The sequence below is a fragment of the Alosa pseudoharengus genome, unplaced genomic scaffold (assembly GCF_046254945.1).
Source record: "Alosa pseudoharengus isolate Yale_2024_CS ecotype anadromous, Long Island Sound unplaced genomic scaffold, YU_APseudo_1.1 YU_APseudo_1.1_scf_6, whole genome shotgun sequence".
Taxonomy (NCBI): domain Eukaryota; kingdom Metazoa; phylum Chordata; class Actinopteri; order Clupeiformes; family Clupeidae; genus Alosa; species Alosa pseudoharengus.
Genome location: NW_027468848.1, coordinates 18,675,077 through 18,692,789, shown reverse-complemented (window position 1 = coordinate 18,692,789; position 17,713 = coordinate 18,675,077). Strand labels below are relative to the sequence as shown.

The 17,713-nt window shown below is 45.5% G+C and overlaps 1 protein-coding gene and 1 non-coding gene across 2 annotated transcripts in view; both read left to right on the top strand.

The window, feature by feature from the left end:
- ppil2 (peptidylprolyl isomerase (cyclophilin)-like 2) overlaps positions 1–17,713 on the top strand; it is a 38,683-nt gene that overhangs the window by 7,475 nt on the left and 13,495 nt on the right. Inside the window, exons 9-14 of the mRNA XM_076270098.1 lie at positions 980–1,055; positions 1,510–1,670; positions 4,135–4,210; positions 4,948–5,054; positions 14,137–14,226; positions 15,825–15,858. Of these exons, the coding sequence (XP_076126213.1) occupies positions 980–1,055; positions 1,510–1,670; positions 4,135–4,210; positions 4,948–5,054; positions 14,137–14,226; positions 15,825–15,858 (544 nt within the window). The remainder of the gene's footprint in view (positions 1–979; positions 1,056–1,509; positions 1,671–4,134; positions 4,211–4,947; positions 5,055–14,136; positions 14,227–15,824; positions 15,859–17,713) is intronic.
- Positions 16,479–16,543, top strand: LOC143106957 (small nucleolar RNA SNORD42). Its single transcript, XR_012983751.1, has one exon. It is a non-coding gene; the product is annotated as a small nucleolar RNA SNORD42 (small nucleolar RNA).

Below are 17,713 nucleotides of genomic sequence, written 5' to 3'. Positions count from 1 at the left end.
ATCACAATAGCAGTTCAGGTCACCTGCTATATTTAGTGGATTTGAGGGCATATTGGGTGTCCGTGAGCCCCATCCACACAGTCTGCAATTTCGCTTTAAACTGCTCTCCTACGTTAACCTCGCTCTAGAGGGCTTCTAGCTCCCCACCCCTGCGACACAGACACAGACACAGACACAGACACAGACACAGACACAGACACAGACACAGACACAGACACAGACACAGACACAGACACAGACACAGACACAGACACAGACACAGACACAGACACAGACACAGACACAGACACAGACACAGACACAGACACACTCCAAAGAGATAAGGCCAGTGGGGTCCGGGTGGAAAGGCTTGAGAGCTATGCGTCCGTCATGCCAGTGTGAGCATGTGTAGCCCAGTGCCCTGAATAACAGTGGAGCCGTGCGGAGCGTCCAGGCCATCACGCAGGCCGGGCAGTCGTGAGCGCGCGGGGGTGGGGTAGAGGTCAGATAGCACTGTGATCTCATTACGAGGCCTGACCCATTTGGATCGGGTTCTGGCTCCGGGAGGTCATGGCCACAGAAAAAGAAAGCGTGAGGAAAGGCCGGGTGACAGAGTGTGAGAGAGAGAAAGGGAGAGATGGACAAAGAGAGAGGGAGGGAGTTATTCAACTGATAAAGGGAGAGTGAGAGACAGGCATGAGATTTAGTAGGAGGAAGAGGGAGGGAGAATGTGAAAGAGAAAGGTGTGTGTGTGTGTGTGTGTGTGAGACATGAAAACATGACTGGGTGATTGAATACTTAGAAAGTAGAAAGTGTGTGTGACTGTGTGTGTGAATGAATGGGTTTGTTATGTAGTGCCTATGTTCAGGGACAAGGAAAAAGGACAGAAAGTGTGTGTTAGGGTAAAAGAGCAAATTTGCTCTCCCCCACACATCCTAGTTCAAATCTGTGGCAGCTTGGCCTTCTGCTACAGTTCTTTCTTTTCTTCCCGTCTCCTCAGGACCCGACCAATCTGGATAAGTTCAACGTGTCCGACTTTTTCCACGTGAAAAACAATCTGAAAGTCCTTGATCCAGGTGTGTTCTGCTTCTCATTTCATATGTTAGCCAGATGTTTCAGCACTTTACGGGAGTAACAAAGCGCCATGATTCAGCAATGAAGCCCCACGTGTGCGTTGGCCTCCACTAAACTCAGATCCGAGGTCCATTTTGTCACAGCAGTCGTCCACTTTGATACATTAATTACTGACCATTCACTGTTACATGGGGAGCGATATCATTTGAAATGTGTTGGAATAAAAGTTTTTTAGAAAGTGTGAGCTCTGCCATGTTTTGTCTTTCATGTGTGAGCTGAACCAGGTGCTGGTCATCATTCATTAGGTTCAGGGGCCATGTTTATTAGCAGGTTTGAAATATAGAGTGGGTAACGCATCTGCATCTGGTAGAATTATAGTATACTCTGATTAGCAGAAATGTCTTTCAAGATCAACTAAGTGTGTGCGCCCGCGTGTGTGTGTGTATGTGTTTGCAGATGAGGAGAAGGCCAAGCTGGACCCGGCCTACCACCTGAAGACCACCAACCTGGAGACGCGTGAGACCCTGGCCGAGCTCTACAGGGACTACAAGGGGGACGAGCTGCTGGCCTCCACCATGAAGGAGCCCGAGGCCAAGAAGACTGACAAGCTCAATGCCGTGAGTTGGAATCGATTCAGCCCCCCCCCCCTCCCCCCCCTCCATTCCAGTACTCTCTCTGCTCCAGCCTCCTTATTTATCTCACACTATGTCCTAACAGGGCCTGAGCGAGCGACTGTCAATGTAGTAAAAGGAGGAGAGTGAGTAACAGATATATGATGAGGGAGATCAGGAAGCCAGTGTCATGCTCTGACTCCCTTCTCTGCTTTCCATCTCTGTATCTCTCACTTCCTCTCCCTCCTTTTACTTTACATTCCTGTTTTCAGCTAGATCTCTCTCTCTCTCTCTCTCTCTCTCTCTCTCTCTCTCTCTCTCTCTCTCTCTCTCTCTCTCTCTCTCTCTCTCTCTCTCTAGACCTGTGTCTCATCCTCTGTCATCAACCCCCCCCCACCCCCCAATCTAATGTGTCCTCCTCTCTCCTCTACTAGTGTGACTAAAATAGTGTGAGTAGTTGAGAATGACTCTAAGCGACTCAGAGTAGATGCATTAAGGTCAGGTGCTATTGTAGTTGTGTGTGTGTGTGGGGGGGGGGGGGCAGTTAAGGAGTCTCCAAAATGTTGCTGTGTATCTGTTCGGCCCTGATTTAAATGACCGGCCAACTGTGTTGTACATGAGCTAAAGTTATCGTGTGGCAAGTGGGATCTAGCTCACTGTATTAGCCAATTGATATTGCCAAGTTTTTAAATTGGATTAGGTTAATTTTGCTCAACTTAACACATTGTCTGTCTTAAATTAGCACCCTACTATTTGACTGATCAGTGAGATCAGTCAGTGTCCCTGTGTCCCTGGACAGAGGGTTGAGTGAAGAGGTCCAGGTCAGCACAGAGAAGGCAAGGAGATGATTGGACCTCCATAGAGAGTCCACACTCAGGGTCAGGGTGAGGCCTGGCCACAGAGCTAATCAAACATGTCAACTGCTCACTGTGATTGACCTCTATTACAAAGACAAGAAATGAGATGGTCTGGTCATCCATTTCTTCAAACGTTCCATGTTTTGGTCAGAATGCATTGAGTTTGTTATGAGTCATATTTTCCACTGTCCTCGTGCATTTGGACTGCAGCATAACACCTGAAAAAGAAGTTGAATGGAAGCCACAGAAATAATATTGTGGAAACCTCTTCAATCGTATGATGTAATCTTTGGTACTGTAGATATACTTTCCTTTTAAGAAGAATAACTCTGAAGTACAGCAGCCACCCAGGCGCACACAGGCACACACGCACACGCACACGCACACGCACACACGCACGCACACACGCACACACGCACACACACACACACACACACACACACACACACACACACACACACACACACACACACACACACACACACACACACACACACACACACACCAACCAACCACAGACACCCCAACACTTTTTCTTCCCTTCCTGCTCCGGATCTTACCTCATCCAAAAACAGCCATCAAACAATACCTCATGCCACGCCGCTGATCACGCTTCCTGCTTCACCTCGGGGCCATTCACATGCCCATAATTGCTGTCCTCCCATGTCCCGACGGCCTGCGGTCAACCAGGCCATACACACAATGGACAATGGGGCCCCAGAGGAAAGAGGAGAGGTGGGATGGCACCGCCTGGCCTGTGGTAGCGCTTGTGCTTGCGATGGAGCTTGTCGGCCTGGCAGGCTAGAAACAGCCGTGTGTGTGTATGTCTCTGTGTGTGTGAGTGAGAGAGAGTGTGTGTGTGTGTATGAGTGATTGTGAGTGAGCCACACTGCAGTCAGAGGAGCAGACCCATCGCCCCCACACTTGCCTCAGACGCAGTGTGTTTCTTGGCACAGACCAGCCTTGACTGAAAGAGATCGATCTTGTGTGTGTGTGTGTGGGACGCCACGCTGAGCCTGACACGTCTCAGATAAAAAGGCACGAGGCTGGGAGGGGGGATGCTATGATGTCGAAAAACACTCGAGAAGCAGGAATCTCCTCTCCATGTTGCTGCTATGAGCTTAGGCAATGATGACTGTAAAAAAGTGGCGTGTGACAAGTCAACAGTCAGAGGAAAAAATACCATGGATTTCAAATTATATTTCAAACTTGCCCTGCAACATTGCTCAAAAAGTTGCCCTGTGTATATCTGCCTTAGTTTGGCCATTATTTTTGGCAGTTATTTGTGATGGTAAGGGTTATTGTAGTGTTCCATGTAAAATAGGAGGCATATCATACCCTTCCACTGCATGGCTCTCACACTCGGGCACCATTTCTTTTTTCCCACAGTTCTTCTTTTGGTGTGTGTGTGTTCACTGTACATGTGCTCTTCCTCTCCCTGTGGTTTCATCGTCTGTGCTGTTTACTTTGATTGGAAAACTAATTTGTGTCTGTCTCTGACTTCCTCGTTCTCACTCCTACTCCATTATTTTTTTCACACGCTCACTCACTCTCTGACACTTCTTTTTTTTTGTTATTTGTTCGCCTTTCTCTGTCTCTCCTCCGTTCTGCAGGCCCACTACTCCACCGGTCGGGTGTCGGCCTCCTTCACCTCCACTGCCATGACTCCTGCCACGACCCATGTAGCAGGTACGTGGCAAACACTGCCCTCTGCACCAAAACACCTTAGGACCCAATCAGGTTTTGTAGATGAGGCTCCTTGTTTATTTTGGTCCTTCTGACCTCCACACCCTGTTGTGATTGTATTTTCTCAAATCTATTTTTGTAGTTACTAAATAAATAAGTACGTACTAGTATTATTTGTGGTGTTTGTTTGCTTTTTTGTCTGTTTTTGTTTTGTTTATTTTTACCTATGTAGCAGGTACGCTGCAAACACAGCCCTCTGCACAAGAACACTAAGGCTTAGCAGCCCTTTGAGATTGTATCTTCTTAAATCTATTTTTTATGCACTTATTACAGTTAAGCTACACCAGGCACGTAACTGAAGCATTCCGTTTATGACGCGTAAAATCCATTTTAGAAGAACGGTCTATTTTTTTTTCGAACAATCTGGTGTAGCTACTGTAGTCAATCTGGTGTAGCTACTTCCATTGATTATAGTGGAAGCTAATTGTTGCACCTAATTGACGCAACACGTACGGAATGCTTCAGTTACATGCCATGTGTAGCTTAGCCATTAGTCTTATTGGAGGTGCCTGTTTTTCTTTGTATTTGGTTGTTTTTTGTGTATACACAAATGGTTGTGGTTTGGTTGCGGCACTAGTTGTGTTTTCTTTTTTTTTTTTGGCAATAGCACCCCTCAGACTGTTACCGTATGGGAAGTGCATGAAATGAATGTCTCCCCTCCTCACCCTTGCCCTCCTCAGATGCCATCGCTGATGATACGGTCCGCTTCCAGTACGTGAAGAAGAAGGGCTACGTGCGTCTGCACACCAACAAGGGCGATATCAACCTGGAGCTGCACTGCGATAAGGTACAGAACAGATGCCAAGCCTACTTTCTGACTCATAGTTGAACATGCACAGCAGTACAGAGCATTAAGTACTCATGCTTGTCCATAGTGCAAACAAGGCAGTGGTCTTACGGTTTTGTCCCCTGGTAACTTACGCTTGGACATTGGACTTATGGCCCAGTGGCCCCTCCATATTGCCGCAACAAATCATCTGTCAGCTGACGGATCATATTGCGGTTATTAACTTAACAGAAAGGAGTTTTACTTCCCAGTATTGCCATGCTATCCTTGAGGTTTACTTTTATGAAGTACACAAACACACACAACAGTCATGCTGTTCAGAAGCCAATTACACAATTGGAAATCTCAGGGATGGATATAACCAGTCGCATCTGTTAAGCTCTGTGACTCTTGCGTTCACGCCTGGAATCAGCTGTCAAGTAGTCTCGCATCCACCACAGATGGACATGTAAGCCATTACATACAGTCTGCTCACCCTCTCAATCTCACATTCCAGTACACAAAAATATCCACATCTCACAGTGCCTTTTAATGGCAGAAATTTATTTCGAACACACACACACACACACACACACACACACACACACACACACACACTGTGGATGCTACTGTGATTAAAACTCTTTGGAGTGTTGCCGCCACCCCCCCACACACACACACACACACACTGCACACACACTGCACACACACACACACTGCACACACACTGCACACACACACACACACACATACACACATACACACACATACACACACACACCTCCTATGTGCATCTCGTCTCCTCTTTTCTCACTCATCTTGGTGGTTATTATCACCCCCCACCTCTCTCTCCTCTCTCCTCTCTCTCTCTCTCTCTCTCTCTCTCTCTCTCTCTCTCTCTCTCTCTCTCTCTCTCTCTCTCTCTCTCCCCCTCCCTGTCTGCTGCGTCTCCTCTCCGTGGTCCTCCCACAGGGACCGCTCCTCTCTCACCGCCTCCGTCTCATTTACAGGCCCTCACCGCGGCTGGAGATGAGAGAGAGCGATGCGCAGGTGTCACCCTGCGCCGCCTGCCTGTTGCCCCAGCTCGCTTGTCTTTTGATAGGTTTATAGTCTGGAGACCCTCCTCATAAGATGAAGCGTGCGGCCAATCTGAAGGCCTTGGCATTGAAGTGCGGAGTTTGTTAGTGATGGAGCTGCAACAATAGAGGCAGTGCTAGAGCGAGACAAAACAATAGAAACAGTTGTAGCAACGCTAGCGAGTATGGAAGAGTTGTAGCTGGTGCAAGACGAACATGTAGATTTCTTCAAGGGAGAAGACACTGTTTACGTACGGCCAACTGCCCCAATGCGTGGCCAGGCATCATACAACATTACACTTCTGTAATAACCAGCTGTGATGTCCAGATGCTTCAAACCACTGCATTTCATTTCAGTTTTTAGTTTTTCTTTTACTGTCATTTAGATTCATGAATTGTTAATTGAGCCATGCTCAAAAGATGTGAAAGTAACACCTTCCTTAAAGGTTTGTAGACCTCTGTGTGCTATAATTGGCTCATGAACATGCACTTCCTCATGAACTGGATCTATCTGATTGATATGAGTATTCATGATGGTGTCTTGGAAAATTACATCTAACTAGAGTGTATGTATGTGCTGAAAGTTGTAGAGGTGTACTGTTTTGGTTTTGTCACCGCAAGTACAGTGGAACTAAATGCCTGCAGGTAGAAGCCATCCAATCACAAAAATATATAGCTAAGGGTAACAGAATGGAACAGCAAATGGTTTACAAACAGGGAAGTCAGATTTTGGCACAGACTTTAGCCATAAAACCCATTTTGGCACAGACTTTAGCCATAAAAAATCCTGCACAGGAGGGATCTGTCACTGTTTTTAATGAACTTTAAGTGACATTTAATCAAGTGAACGTGCCTCACAGGTAGGACATGTCATTAGGCTCGTGCTCTTGCTCTCCCCACCCTTGCCTTTCTGCTGACGCACCACTTCTCCACATTAAATACAGACCTGGGGGAGGTGTGGGCCAGAGGGGTGTCTGGGGTGGGGTGGGGTGGGAGTGAACATTTTCATTTCCACTTCCCTCGTCGCTTTAATAAACACGCTGGGGCTCTCTGCGGCCATGCAGCTGATGCCAGCCGTGATTTAAACACCTCCTGCCGACATGATGCGCTCTGCGCGCACCACCCTCCCCTGCCACGGAGATGGAGACGGCCCGGGGCCTGTAAAAGTCACGAGTTTAATAGCGGATCCGCTCCGCTCCAGTCCAGCCCGCCACTGTTGGTCGCTGATATACGATGCCCTTTGTCACGCACGGGAGCCCAGCGTTTATCACCTCAACTCACAGTGGTTCACATTTGCCCAGCCTTCTGACCAAGGCCAGAGCTAAACCGTGAAGGAGAGGCGGATTCAGATAAGTTACCTAATCAAAGTAACGGCATGCGGGCACACAAGTTTCCTTTGGGGAGGGGTTTCCCACCTTTAAGACCACGCTTGAGTCAGTGGCTATGTTTATGTGTGGCAAACTTAATTTGTGTGTCTGTCTGTCTCTGTCTGTCTGTCTGTCTGTCTGTCTGTCTCTCTATACAGTAGGACCCAATTCCCAGTAAGACTCTAGAGTAGGATGAGCTAACTCGTCCTGAACAGCCACGTCCACCATCCTTGAACATACCGCTGTTCCCTTGCTAAGCAGGATTAGCGCTGCAACAACTCCCCATGCTTTTAAAAGTCAAGTCACGTTCTCAGTTGGAGCTGCAGAACAGCAGAAAGTAACTACTCCTCAGTACCTCAGTTCTATTTTATAGAAGCACACGCATGCATGAAGATGGTTTAATCCATAAGTAAACATGTTTATTTGATGTAGAAACTTAATGAGATATCAATGTAATGCATAACAGTGGCAATGATAATAATGTAATAATGATGTAATATGTAAGTCAGCTGAAGGGCATCTGAGCAGTTGAAGGGCCGTAGATGTTGCTTGACAGCAGATGTTTCTTGGCTGTTCACAATAATATAAGGCCTGTGCTGCCCCCCATGCTCTACCAGCCTGTCCACGCTCACAAAGCCCAGCCACCCTGGCGCATTAACAAGATATTGATTAAAAATTAGAGGTGAACCCATGATCATTTGCTAGGTCAAACAATCCGGTGTTCAAGGCCCCACTCAGCTGGGAAATGGTAACTGGAGCCAGAGTACATGGATTGAGCCTAGTCCTACACTACAAGACAACTTCAATGAAGATTTTCATTGAAAATGTAACTAGTAACGGAATAACTTAAAACATTTACTTACAGTAAATGATGAGCATGTTGCTGCAAAGCACAGGACCATCTTGGTCCGTTATTTCCCGCCACATCTGGCCATAGGCCACAACCCAGCCTGTTAGAAAAGGTTTGAAAAAGTTTAACTGTTGCCATAAATAAGCAGTTTATGGCCAATGCTATGGCTATAAAAGATCAACTTTGGCCATAAATTAGTAGGTTAAGGGGCTATGCTATTTGCATTCTTACTTGCTGGTTCAGTAGGCCGAAAATCCTCTCTGGCCTGAGTGTCCTCCATGTTTAGGTCATCCATGGTGTTTTGTCCCCATCCTCTCTGGAGCACCCAGTGTGGCTTAGGCCTCTCTTGAAAAGCCCGTAGAGAATACTTCAGCCTTTCATTGAGTTCTCTCCAGGGGCTCCATCTTCCTGCACCCTTCTCTCAGAGTCAGCAGTGTCCACGTTAGCAGTTTTAGCGTTAGCAGAGTGGTTTCTCTTGGTCATTTTGGTGTTCAGCCCAGATGTCAGTTGCTTCTTCAGGTTTCTCTCTTCACTTGGCTTGATCTTGGCCATGGCAGAGTTGTGACAGATACTGTAATTCTTGGCCCTCTGTCGTGTTCTACTTGGTCTGAGCCGGTCTCTGATGGTGTTGAAGATGGCTCTCATGGCTTTCATGAAGCAGCTTGCCTTCTCTCAACTCTCCACTCACCTCCATCTGTAGCTAGTGAAATAGGCTTGAATTTGGTCTAAAGATGCTTAAACTAGACTCCTCTTTTGTCCTTTTGTAGTAATAGATGAGTAAACACAGGATTAGCAATATTAAACAATTACTAAAACAGATGATTGATGAATAAGCGCAGAATTGCCAGCAGAAAGCTCTCTCTCAATGTTATCTCTGGTGCAGCCAGGTCAAACTGATACAGTGTTCTACCTCAGTGTTCTACTTTGCGCTACTTAGAATGTTCAGAAGATTCCAAAAGGTGATGTTGACCTTCAGTCAAGTCATTTCTTTCAGTCAAGTCATTTTATTTTTTATAGCACATTAAATTCAATTCAGTTCAATTCAAATAAATTCAAATGTATTTGTCACATACAATTATACAGAGTAAATGCAACAGGGTTGACCCAAAGTGCTTTACAAATAATATAATAACAATAATAATACAATAGTAGTACTACACAAAATGCCTACATATGAAGAGATAAAACAATAATAATCATAATCTACTACTACTACTGGTGTAGTCTTACCAACTTTTTAATTGTTTACTGTTAAATCTAACTATTGTATTGTTATTTGTATGTCACTTTGGACAAAAACGTCTGCTAAATACCATAACCATACTAGTAATAATAATACAAATAGTAAAAAAAAATAATAATATAAGAACTTAAGCTAAAGAAAATAGAACAGTCAAAGTAACTAAAAAAAACAAAAAAAAAAAAACAAGGTGAAATTCATAGAAGTAGTCTAATTATAGTAAGCCCCATGAGGCCGTAGGTTCAGCTGATTTCAGAACAGCTAAGGGGCGTTGATGGGCATGACGCACAGCGTCTTGACAAGAGTGGGGAATAGAAAGGAGTTGTTGGGAGGAAAAGGAAATGCGGACCTCACCCCCAGATATTGCCCACTGAGTTTTTCCAAAGCAAACTAAGTTGTGTTTTCTTTTTAATGGTGGATGTGGCTGATCAGGTATCACTTTATTATTGCAAAAGCTTGTTATCAATGTTGTGGTGATGCACAGCAACCTGCCTTCATTAGCAGTCTGTCTCAGCTGTGGTATTGTGAGAGGGGGCTAGTTTTTCAGTTTGTTTCAGTTTTGGTCATAGCTGTCATATGATCGTATTTTGTGTCATGGGGAAGGCAAGACACATCACATGAAATGTTCTCTCTTGCGCGGTCGGGACGGCTTTGCAGTCTGAAGTGCTTCCCTGGACATCTCTTGCTCTTCTCGCGCAATGTATAATTTATGGGATAGCAGAAGTGACCTATATAGATGAACTTCTCTCTGTCTTTCTTTCTCTTTCTCTCTCTCGTTCACCCACCCCCTCCCCCCCATCACCGATTCCTCTTTCACATACACACTGGATCCCTGTTTGTGGTAATGCACGTCCCCATGAGGCCTCTGGCTTCCGAGAACCCTCCTCTCCTAAAGCCCTCCTGGCCTGAAGTGCACTGTGTCCACGATGGTTGTGTGCGCTGCAGATAGACGGAGAACTTGCAGAAGTTATATTTAGCGCCAGCTCAACAACAACAACTACAACAACAAGGCCAAGTGTCTGCGCTGGGGGTTGAAGGGGTGGGGGGGGAGTTCTGGTTCTTTGGTTCTCTTTGGACGGAAAGCTGCTGTTCTTTCTGCAGTCATGCTCACCCTAACCTATCACTCCCTCCACTCTCATCCACCCTTGGGACACCCTCGTCCTCAGACTCCTCCCCACTTATCTGCAATGAGTAAGTCACTTGTTTTGGGTTTGTTTTGCTCTCTCGCGCTCTCACAGACAATACTTGAAATTCCTCCATTTCCTGCCTAAATGAATCTGTAAATGGCATGACGTGAAGTATTGTTGGAAGTTTATGTTTTGTTTCGTTATTTGATAGTCTGGAGCTGTCTGGAAAGCAATCCTTTCAGGGCTGAGAGAGAGAGAGAGAGAGAGAGAGAGAGACTGACTGAGAGAGTGAGAGAGAAACTCCGAGACGAGGGCCCCCAAAACTCTTTAGTGAGTGCACTCACACAAAGTCCTGGCCCCCACGAGCCCCGGGGCTACTCATAAAGACTCCCTTTCCTCACCCCTTGTCAAAACAAGCCCGTTATAGCTCCATTTTTTTTTTCTTTCTTTCGTCTCTCCTCAGCAAGTTACTTACTGGCCTGTGATTATAAAAACAAACAAAACCCCTGGATGCATCGACTGTGCTGGATGTGTTTAGACAAGAGAGTGGAGGTTCGGCTGGCTGGGGGGGAGTGGGGGGGGGGGGGTAGTAGGAGAGCTGAAAGAAAGCCTGCCTCTCAGGCATGGAGACAGCCTTCTCAATGCCTGGCCTTGGTTACTAGGTGGTTATTTTGGCTGCGTTTCATTGGCTGCAGCCTTGTCAAATCAGGATAAAGAGAAGTCGTCGCAGTGATAAGAAAATTGCCCACTCTCTCTCCCCCCCCCTCCCGCACAGAAAGCCATGCTTCTATTCATGGCCTACTGTTTACAAATTAATGATTGTGATTTCACTGTCACACACACTCTCCGTCATAAGGCAACACTTCAGAGGAGAAGCCCTGCATTGGAGGAAGAAAAATAAACACTTTCAGGTTCTTGGCGATTTGTCTGTAATAGAATTTTCTTTGCCGAGGGTTTGTCTTTTCTAGCAAGGCCTTGTCGGTATGATGTACTCAACAAACAGAGCGATCTGTGATGGCTTTTTCTTCTGTTATCTGCCAGGGTTGACTATTTGAATTTAATCAGTGACCAGAGACTGAGCATGTTTGGTTAGTTAAAGGGCGAGATTAGGGGCTTTCAGGTGTTCTGCTTTCGGTCTGCCTCTGCTCGTCTCTCTCTCACTCTCATCTCTGATGAACTCCTCTAAATTAATGGGTTTTCTAATTCTGAAGATTATGGAACATATGATGAAAAAAAAAGGTGTTTCCAAATCTAACCAGTTCCTCTTTTTTTTCTCTTTCTCATTCTGAATCTCTCTATCCCTGTACTTGCGCACGGTCATGCAGAAGCGAGTGTTAATTGTGCACGCCGGTTTTAGAAGCTCGCCGGTGGTTCAGCAGGGGAGCCCTACGAGAGATGGAAGTTGTTTTGGAAAAACGGTGCCGTGGTGCGGCACGTCACCAGCCCTGTCTGTTTGCACTTCTCCGCAGCCGCTCAGCCCAGAGCCAGCGAGGAGCCGACAAACTCATCAGCTGGTTTGGACCAGACGGCTGGTGGTGTAGACGGCGACCTCTTGTGCAAAACACAAACATGTCCTATTGATCCAGTTGAGCGGGAGGAATAGAGGGTGGCTTGTGGAGGCATTACAGCCTAAAGGTGCATTGGTTTGGGAGTGGGGGAATGAGTTCATGGATTATTGATGTCCAGAGGTTTCTGTGAAGAGGAACATGGATGTTCATACATGGAGTTCGGCCATCTCCGTGTGAGCCGACCAGGTCGTTGAGAAGCAGTGTCAACAGAGCTCATGGTTTAGGCAGACATACGGTCATGCCCTTTAACCTCTGGAGGCATTTATCTACAGAGGGAGGACAACTGTGTCTCTCTCTCACTCACTCACTCACTCACACCACCCCCCGCATCTTGTTTTTGGCTTCTCCTGTGTCAGACGGACACTCATCCCACCCAAACAAACAAACCGATCGGCTGTTGGTGTCAATCAATTGGTGGCATAGTGTTCATCTGCAGCTAACCACAGAGTTCACCAGCACTGATTTCATCATAGTCACCCCCCCCCACTGACGCATGCAACATTCTCACTCATGGCTAGGCAGAGCAGACCTCAACCAGGCAGTTGTCAGTGTTTCCACTAACTTAAAAAACAACCGGAGCTTAAAGCCCTCAAGTCTGCAGTGGTGGTTACGTTTGACATGCTAAAATAGAAAAGTAGCTGCACATAAAAACAACAACAAGAAGCAGCTGCCATACATCTGAGGTGAAGTACACACTAATCTCGGCGCATTGAGCTGCCTGCTACAACAGCGGCACTTGGGGAGCAGTGAGGGGTTAGGTGCCTTGCTCAAGGGCACTTCAGCCGTGCCTACTGGTCGGGGTTCGAACCGTTCCAACCCTCCGGTTACAGGTCCGAAGTGCTAACCAGTAGGCCACGGCTGCCCCCAAATACAATGCAATGATCTCTGTGACATCCTTTGATCATTTCCCCAAACTTTTTTCTTTTCTTACAGCTCACTATGCCTGGCTCTAAGAGAGGGCCAGAGACTTGGAGTATATTAGTAACCATAAATAGCTTTGTGCTGTGAACAACAACAGTCTACCTTAGTTGAATATTCCATTACATTTAATCATAGGCTACTGCAATTTAATACCATTGTTAGCTGTGTTAATTTTGCAATCATGCCATATCAGTGTAAAATGTAGCTCAAATGAAATAATACTAATAAAAAAAATAGCATTATTAGCAGGGAGTCCCAAAAGTGTATTTTATTCAAAATGTGTGAACTCTGAACTCTGTGTCTTTGCATACACAGCTCAAGTTGTGAACAAGCAATATCCTACAAATAATTTCCTAATAGTTCTCAAACTATGAAAGTTTTATGAAGTGCTGGCAAAAAAAATCTGAAATGACCACTTTCACTCACATGATGAGAACTTTGTGAATTGTGAATTTGTATGAACATTTAAACGAGTGAATAAAAAATAGAAATAATTATCCCAGAAAGTCCCAGAAATATGACTTGAATAGAAGTTAGTTAGTTATTAACAATTAATTGATAAACTTTTAGAATACTTTGAGCACTGATGCAGTCAGCATAGGCCTCTTACATTGTTTGCAGGTAGGCCTACATTTCATTCCGTTTTCGATGGCAAACGCGAAACAGCGCCAAAACAACCAATAGTGGACAAAAAGAGTATTACATGTGTACTGTTAAGACTCGCCATAGAGAATAAATGGGGGAAATTACGGAGGTTTGACGATGTCGTACTCCCATGCGGGCCAGATGCTATATACCAAGGACATGTTTTGGGGGGCCACCCAAAATGAGGTGGCGGGCCGTAGTTTGGGGACCACTGATTTAGATCCTTTAGATTAAAAATGTCTATAAATCTCAATGATGTAAAGTCCATAGAGAGTACAAGTTTAATTTGTTTGCTTCCATCATGCTTAGGTACCCAAAGCAGGCGAGAACTTCATCAAGCTGTGCAAGAAGGGCTATTACAACGACACGATCTTCCACCGCTCCATCCGTAACTTCATGGTAAGCCACACCAAAGACTGACTGTGCACCTCCCTCAGCCTCAGGGCAGGGCAGGACCTTACCCAAAAGGCATTTTAAAGCTGATCACTTTTGTCATTGTCAGTAAGACACACCGATTGCACATACTTTTCCAATCAGTATTTCCATTGCACTTTAAAAACATTTTGGAGGTTGGAGAATGTCAACAACTAACAACTAGACATTTTGTCTGCGCACATGATGTGAAATTTATGACTGAACATTTGATGCAATCAAAGGAACCACTGATGCCAGACCATTCATATTCATAGACTCTATATATACAGTCTATGATTCATATTCACATAGTTCTTTAGCCTCAACGCTTCTTTTGTTGCCGTTTTCTGAATTCAATTGTGGAAAAGGGAAATTGAATATTGGCCACAGAAGCTCTGAAGTTTATCCAGATGATCCAACTGAAATAAACCAAGTAGTGCTCCACCATTCCCTTGAGGTGTATGGATTCACATAAATAACATTAACTTGTTGATGCCATGTTGCCCTGCTTTCGGTCGGTTGTGTTACTCTCTTTTTTCACCACACATGTGTTTGCGTCCCTGAACAATAATACACAGTAGCCAGCTGTATTTTTTGTAACCTATACATATGAAACAATTTGCACATGCAAGTAGTGAGATGCATTATTAATTGGTGTGAGTGTTTAAAGGTGCTCTAAGCGATGCCACGCATTTTTAAGGCTTCAACATTTTATGTCACTTACTGCAAACATCACCTAACCAACCGCTAACTGTCTGTGTCCTGAATACACTGTAAAAAAAAATGTGATCTCTGTGGACAGCCTAGGCTCCAAAAACGGCAACAAAAACAACCTGGGCAAACCTAGCCCATAAAAACATAACAAACTGTTCCAGCAAATCACAGACGAGATGCGCGTTAAGGAGAGTTTCAATTGCACGGGAGCAGCACGGGAGGGAGGGGGAGGAAGTAGCGAGCTAGCTCTGTTTTTTTTTAAAGTCAACAGAAGTGACGTTACCCAGCATCGCTTAGAGCACATTTAACACTTTAAAAAGGTTGGGATTTTTTTTTGTGTGTGTGTTAGTGTGCATGAGAGAGGTGTTATGTATGTGTTCTCAGTTGAGTCACACTGACTGACTGCAAGCACGAGGTTGTCCTCACAGGAAGTTAATCTTGCTGATTGCAGACAGCTTGCATTATTCACCAGTGTCTGCAGCTTGGATGTTACTGTCCATATGATCGCAGATCGCAACCATATGACAGCAGCTGGGTCAGCTCTACACAGTTGATTAGAAGACGTGCCGAGAGACACACACATAGGCAGCCATCACACTGTCATACCATACTTAGTAGCACAGCCATCTTGTATTTCTCCTAATGACATACGGTATGATTCATGATTATAGCACATATTTTATTCATGATGGATGCACACATGTGATTCATGTTGGTAGAGGGAGGCCAGTAATCTTATATCTGCCATTTCTAGTTCGACTCCATTGTGAGGCCTGATTAGATCTCTAGTTTTAGCCCCAGTTTCAGGTGTCTGAAGTTGGACTTGAGCTGAAACTCTAATTCTTCTTCTTCTTATTTTTATTTCCCAGATCCAAGGGGGGGACCCCACTGGCACTGGTACAGGTAAGAACACACACACACACACACACACACAGAGAGAGAGAGTTTTCGATCCCCTTTCCTGGTGGCTAAAACCAGCTAGCTCAGACTAGCTCCTGATAGTGGCAAGTTAAAGCATTAACACTGCCTGCAGGATTGTTTACATCGTCAACCATCTGAGGTCAAGTCAGTACAGTGCAATCTGGCTCGACTCCGTAGATAAACCCTGAAATGCTATTGCATTACATTATAACCCTCTAGAAAGAGATTCTTTAGCTGTCTACACAAAATCAATTTTGACTGGGGCAGAGCCCTTCAATGGCCTTTTGTCAGCAAAAGGTTCCCCTTGTATGGACTGGAAACCTGAGCTTTGAAAAAAGCCCTTTGAGAACTTTTTTTTTAAAAAGAACTTACTTGAGCCTGACGTGGTGCTTTATTTATTTATTTATTTATTTATTTATTTATTTATTAAAATATAAATGTGCCAGAATTAAGCCAAAATGGTGATTTTGCATCTGTTGTCCATTTCATTCACCCTTTAGAGATTGAAAACACAGTGACTAAATCAATATTATGAGGAGAGGAGGTTAGGAAAAGCAATTAGCAACAAAATGTACGCATTAAAAAGGTAGAACATTTTGTCTGAGCATATGATGTGAAGTTTGTATTGACTGAATATCTGATGTATTCAAAGGAACCACTGATGCCAGACAATTAATGTTGACACAGTTGTTGTTTAACCACTATGCTGCTAGTCAGCCCGATCTTAGGTTCATGAGTGTCATTGTGGACTCTCTTCCTTTGCAAATAGATGCCTAGATCAGCACCAGCACCACCCTTAGAGTAGACTCTGCACCAGCACCACCCTTAGTAGACTCAGCACCACCCTTAGAGTAGACTCTGCACCAGCACCACCCTTAGTAGACTCAGCACCACCCTTAGAGTAGACTCTGCACCAGCACCACCGTTAGTAGACTCAGCACCACCCTTAGAGTAGACTCTGCACCAGCACCACCCTTAGTAGACTCTGCACCACCCTTAGAGTAGACTCTGCACCAGCACCACCCTTAGTAGACTCAGCACCACCCTTAGAGTAGACTCTGCACCAGCACCACCCTTAGTAGACTCTGCACCACCCTTAGAGTAGACTCTGCACCAGCACCACCCTTAGTAGACTCAGCACCACCCTTAGAGTAGACTCTGCACCAGCACCACCCTTAGTAGACTCAGCACCACCCTTAGAGTAGACTCTGCACCAGCACCACCCTTAGTAGACTCTGCACCAACCTTAGTAGACTCAGCACCACCCTTAGAGTAGACTCTGCACCAGCACCACCCTTAGTAGACTCTGCACCAACCTTAGTAGACTCTGCACCAGCACTACCCTTATACCCTGGGATGGGATGTGGAGAGTACTCAAGACATGTCTGTAAGTGTACTAGGAAAGGGGTTCTGGTCTGTCTATCCCTCTCTATTGCGCTCTCTCTCTCTCTCCCTCCTTCTCTCTGGGAGGGAGCAGTAGACTGTGTCCGGGGCTTAAAATAGTGGCAGATCCATTAAAAATGCACCAGCACTGGAAGCCCCCGTGAGGAAGCGAGCGTTGAGCGTGAGACAGCGGAGGTGTGGGAGCAGCAGGCAGGCTGCCTGGACACTCACTGCTGGGTGACATATTTATGACGCCGCCTCATCAATCCCCCCCATCCTCTATCCTCTCTCAGTCATTAAACACGCACGTCACACACACGAACACACAAACCCCCACACATGCGCACACTCATTCACATACACACACACACATTGCAGTGGATGTGCTCACATCAGCAGTATGGATTTTGCAGTCCACTTAATCACATGTGCATCCCTGCAGCAGATTTTCGCA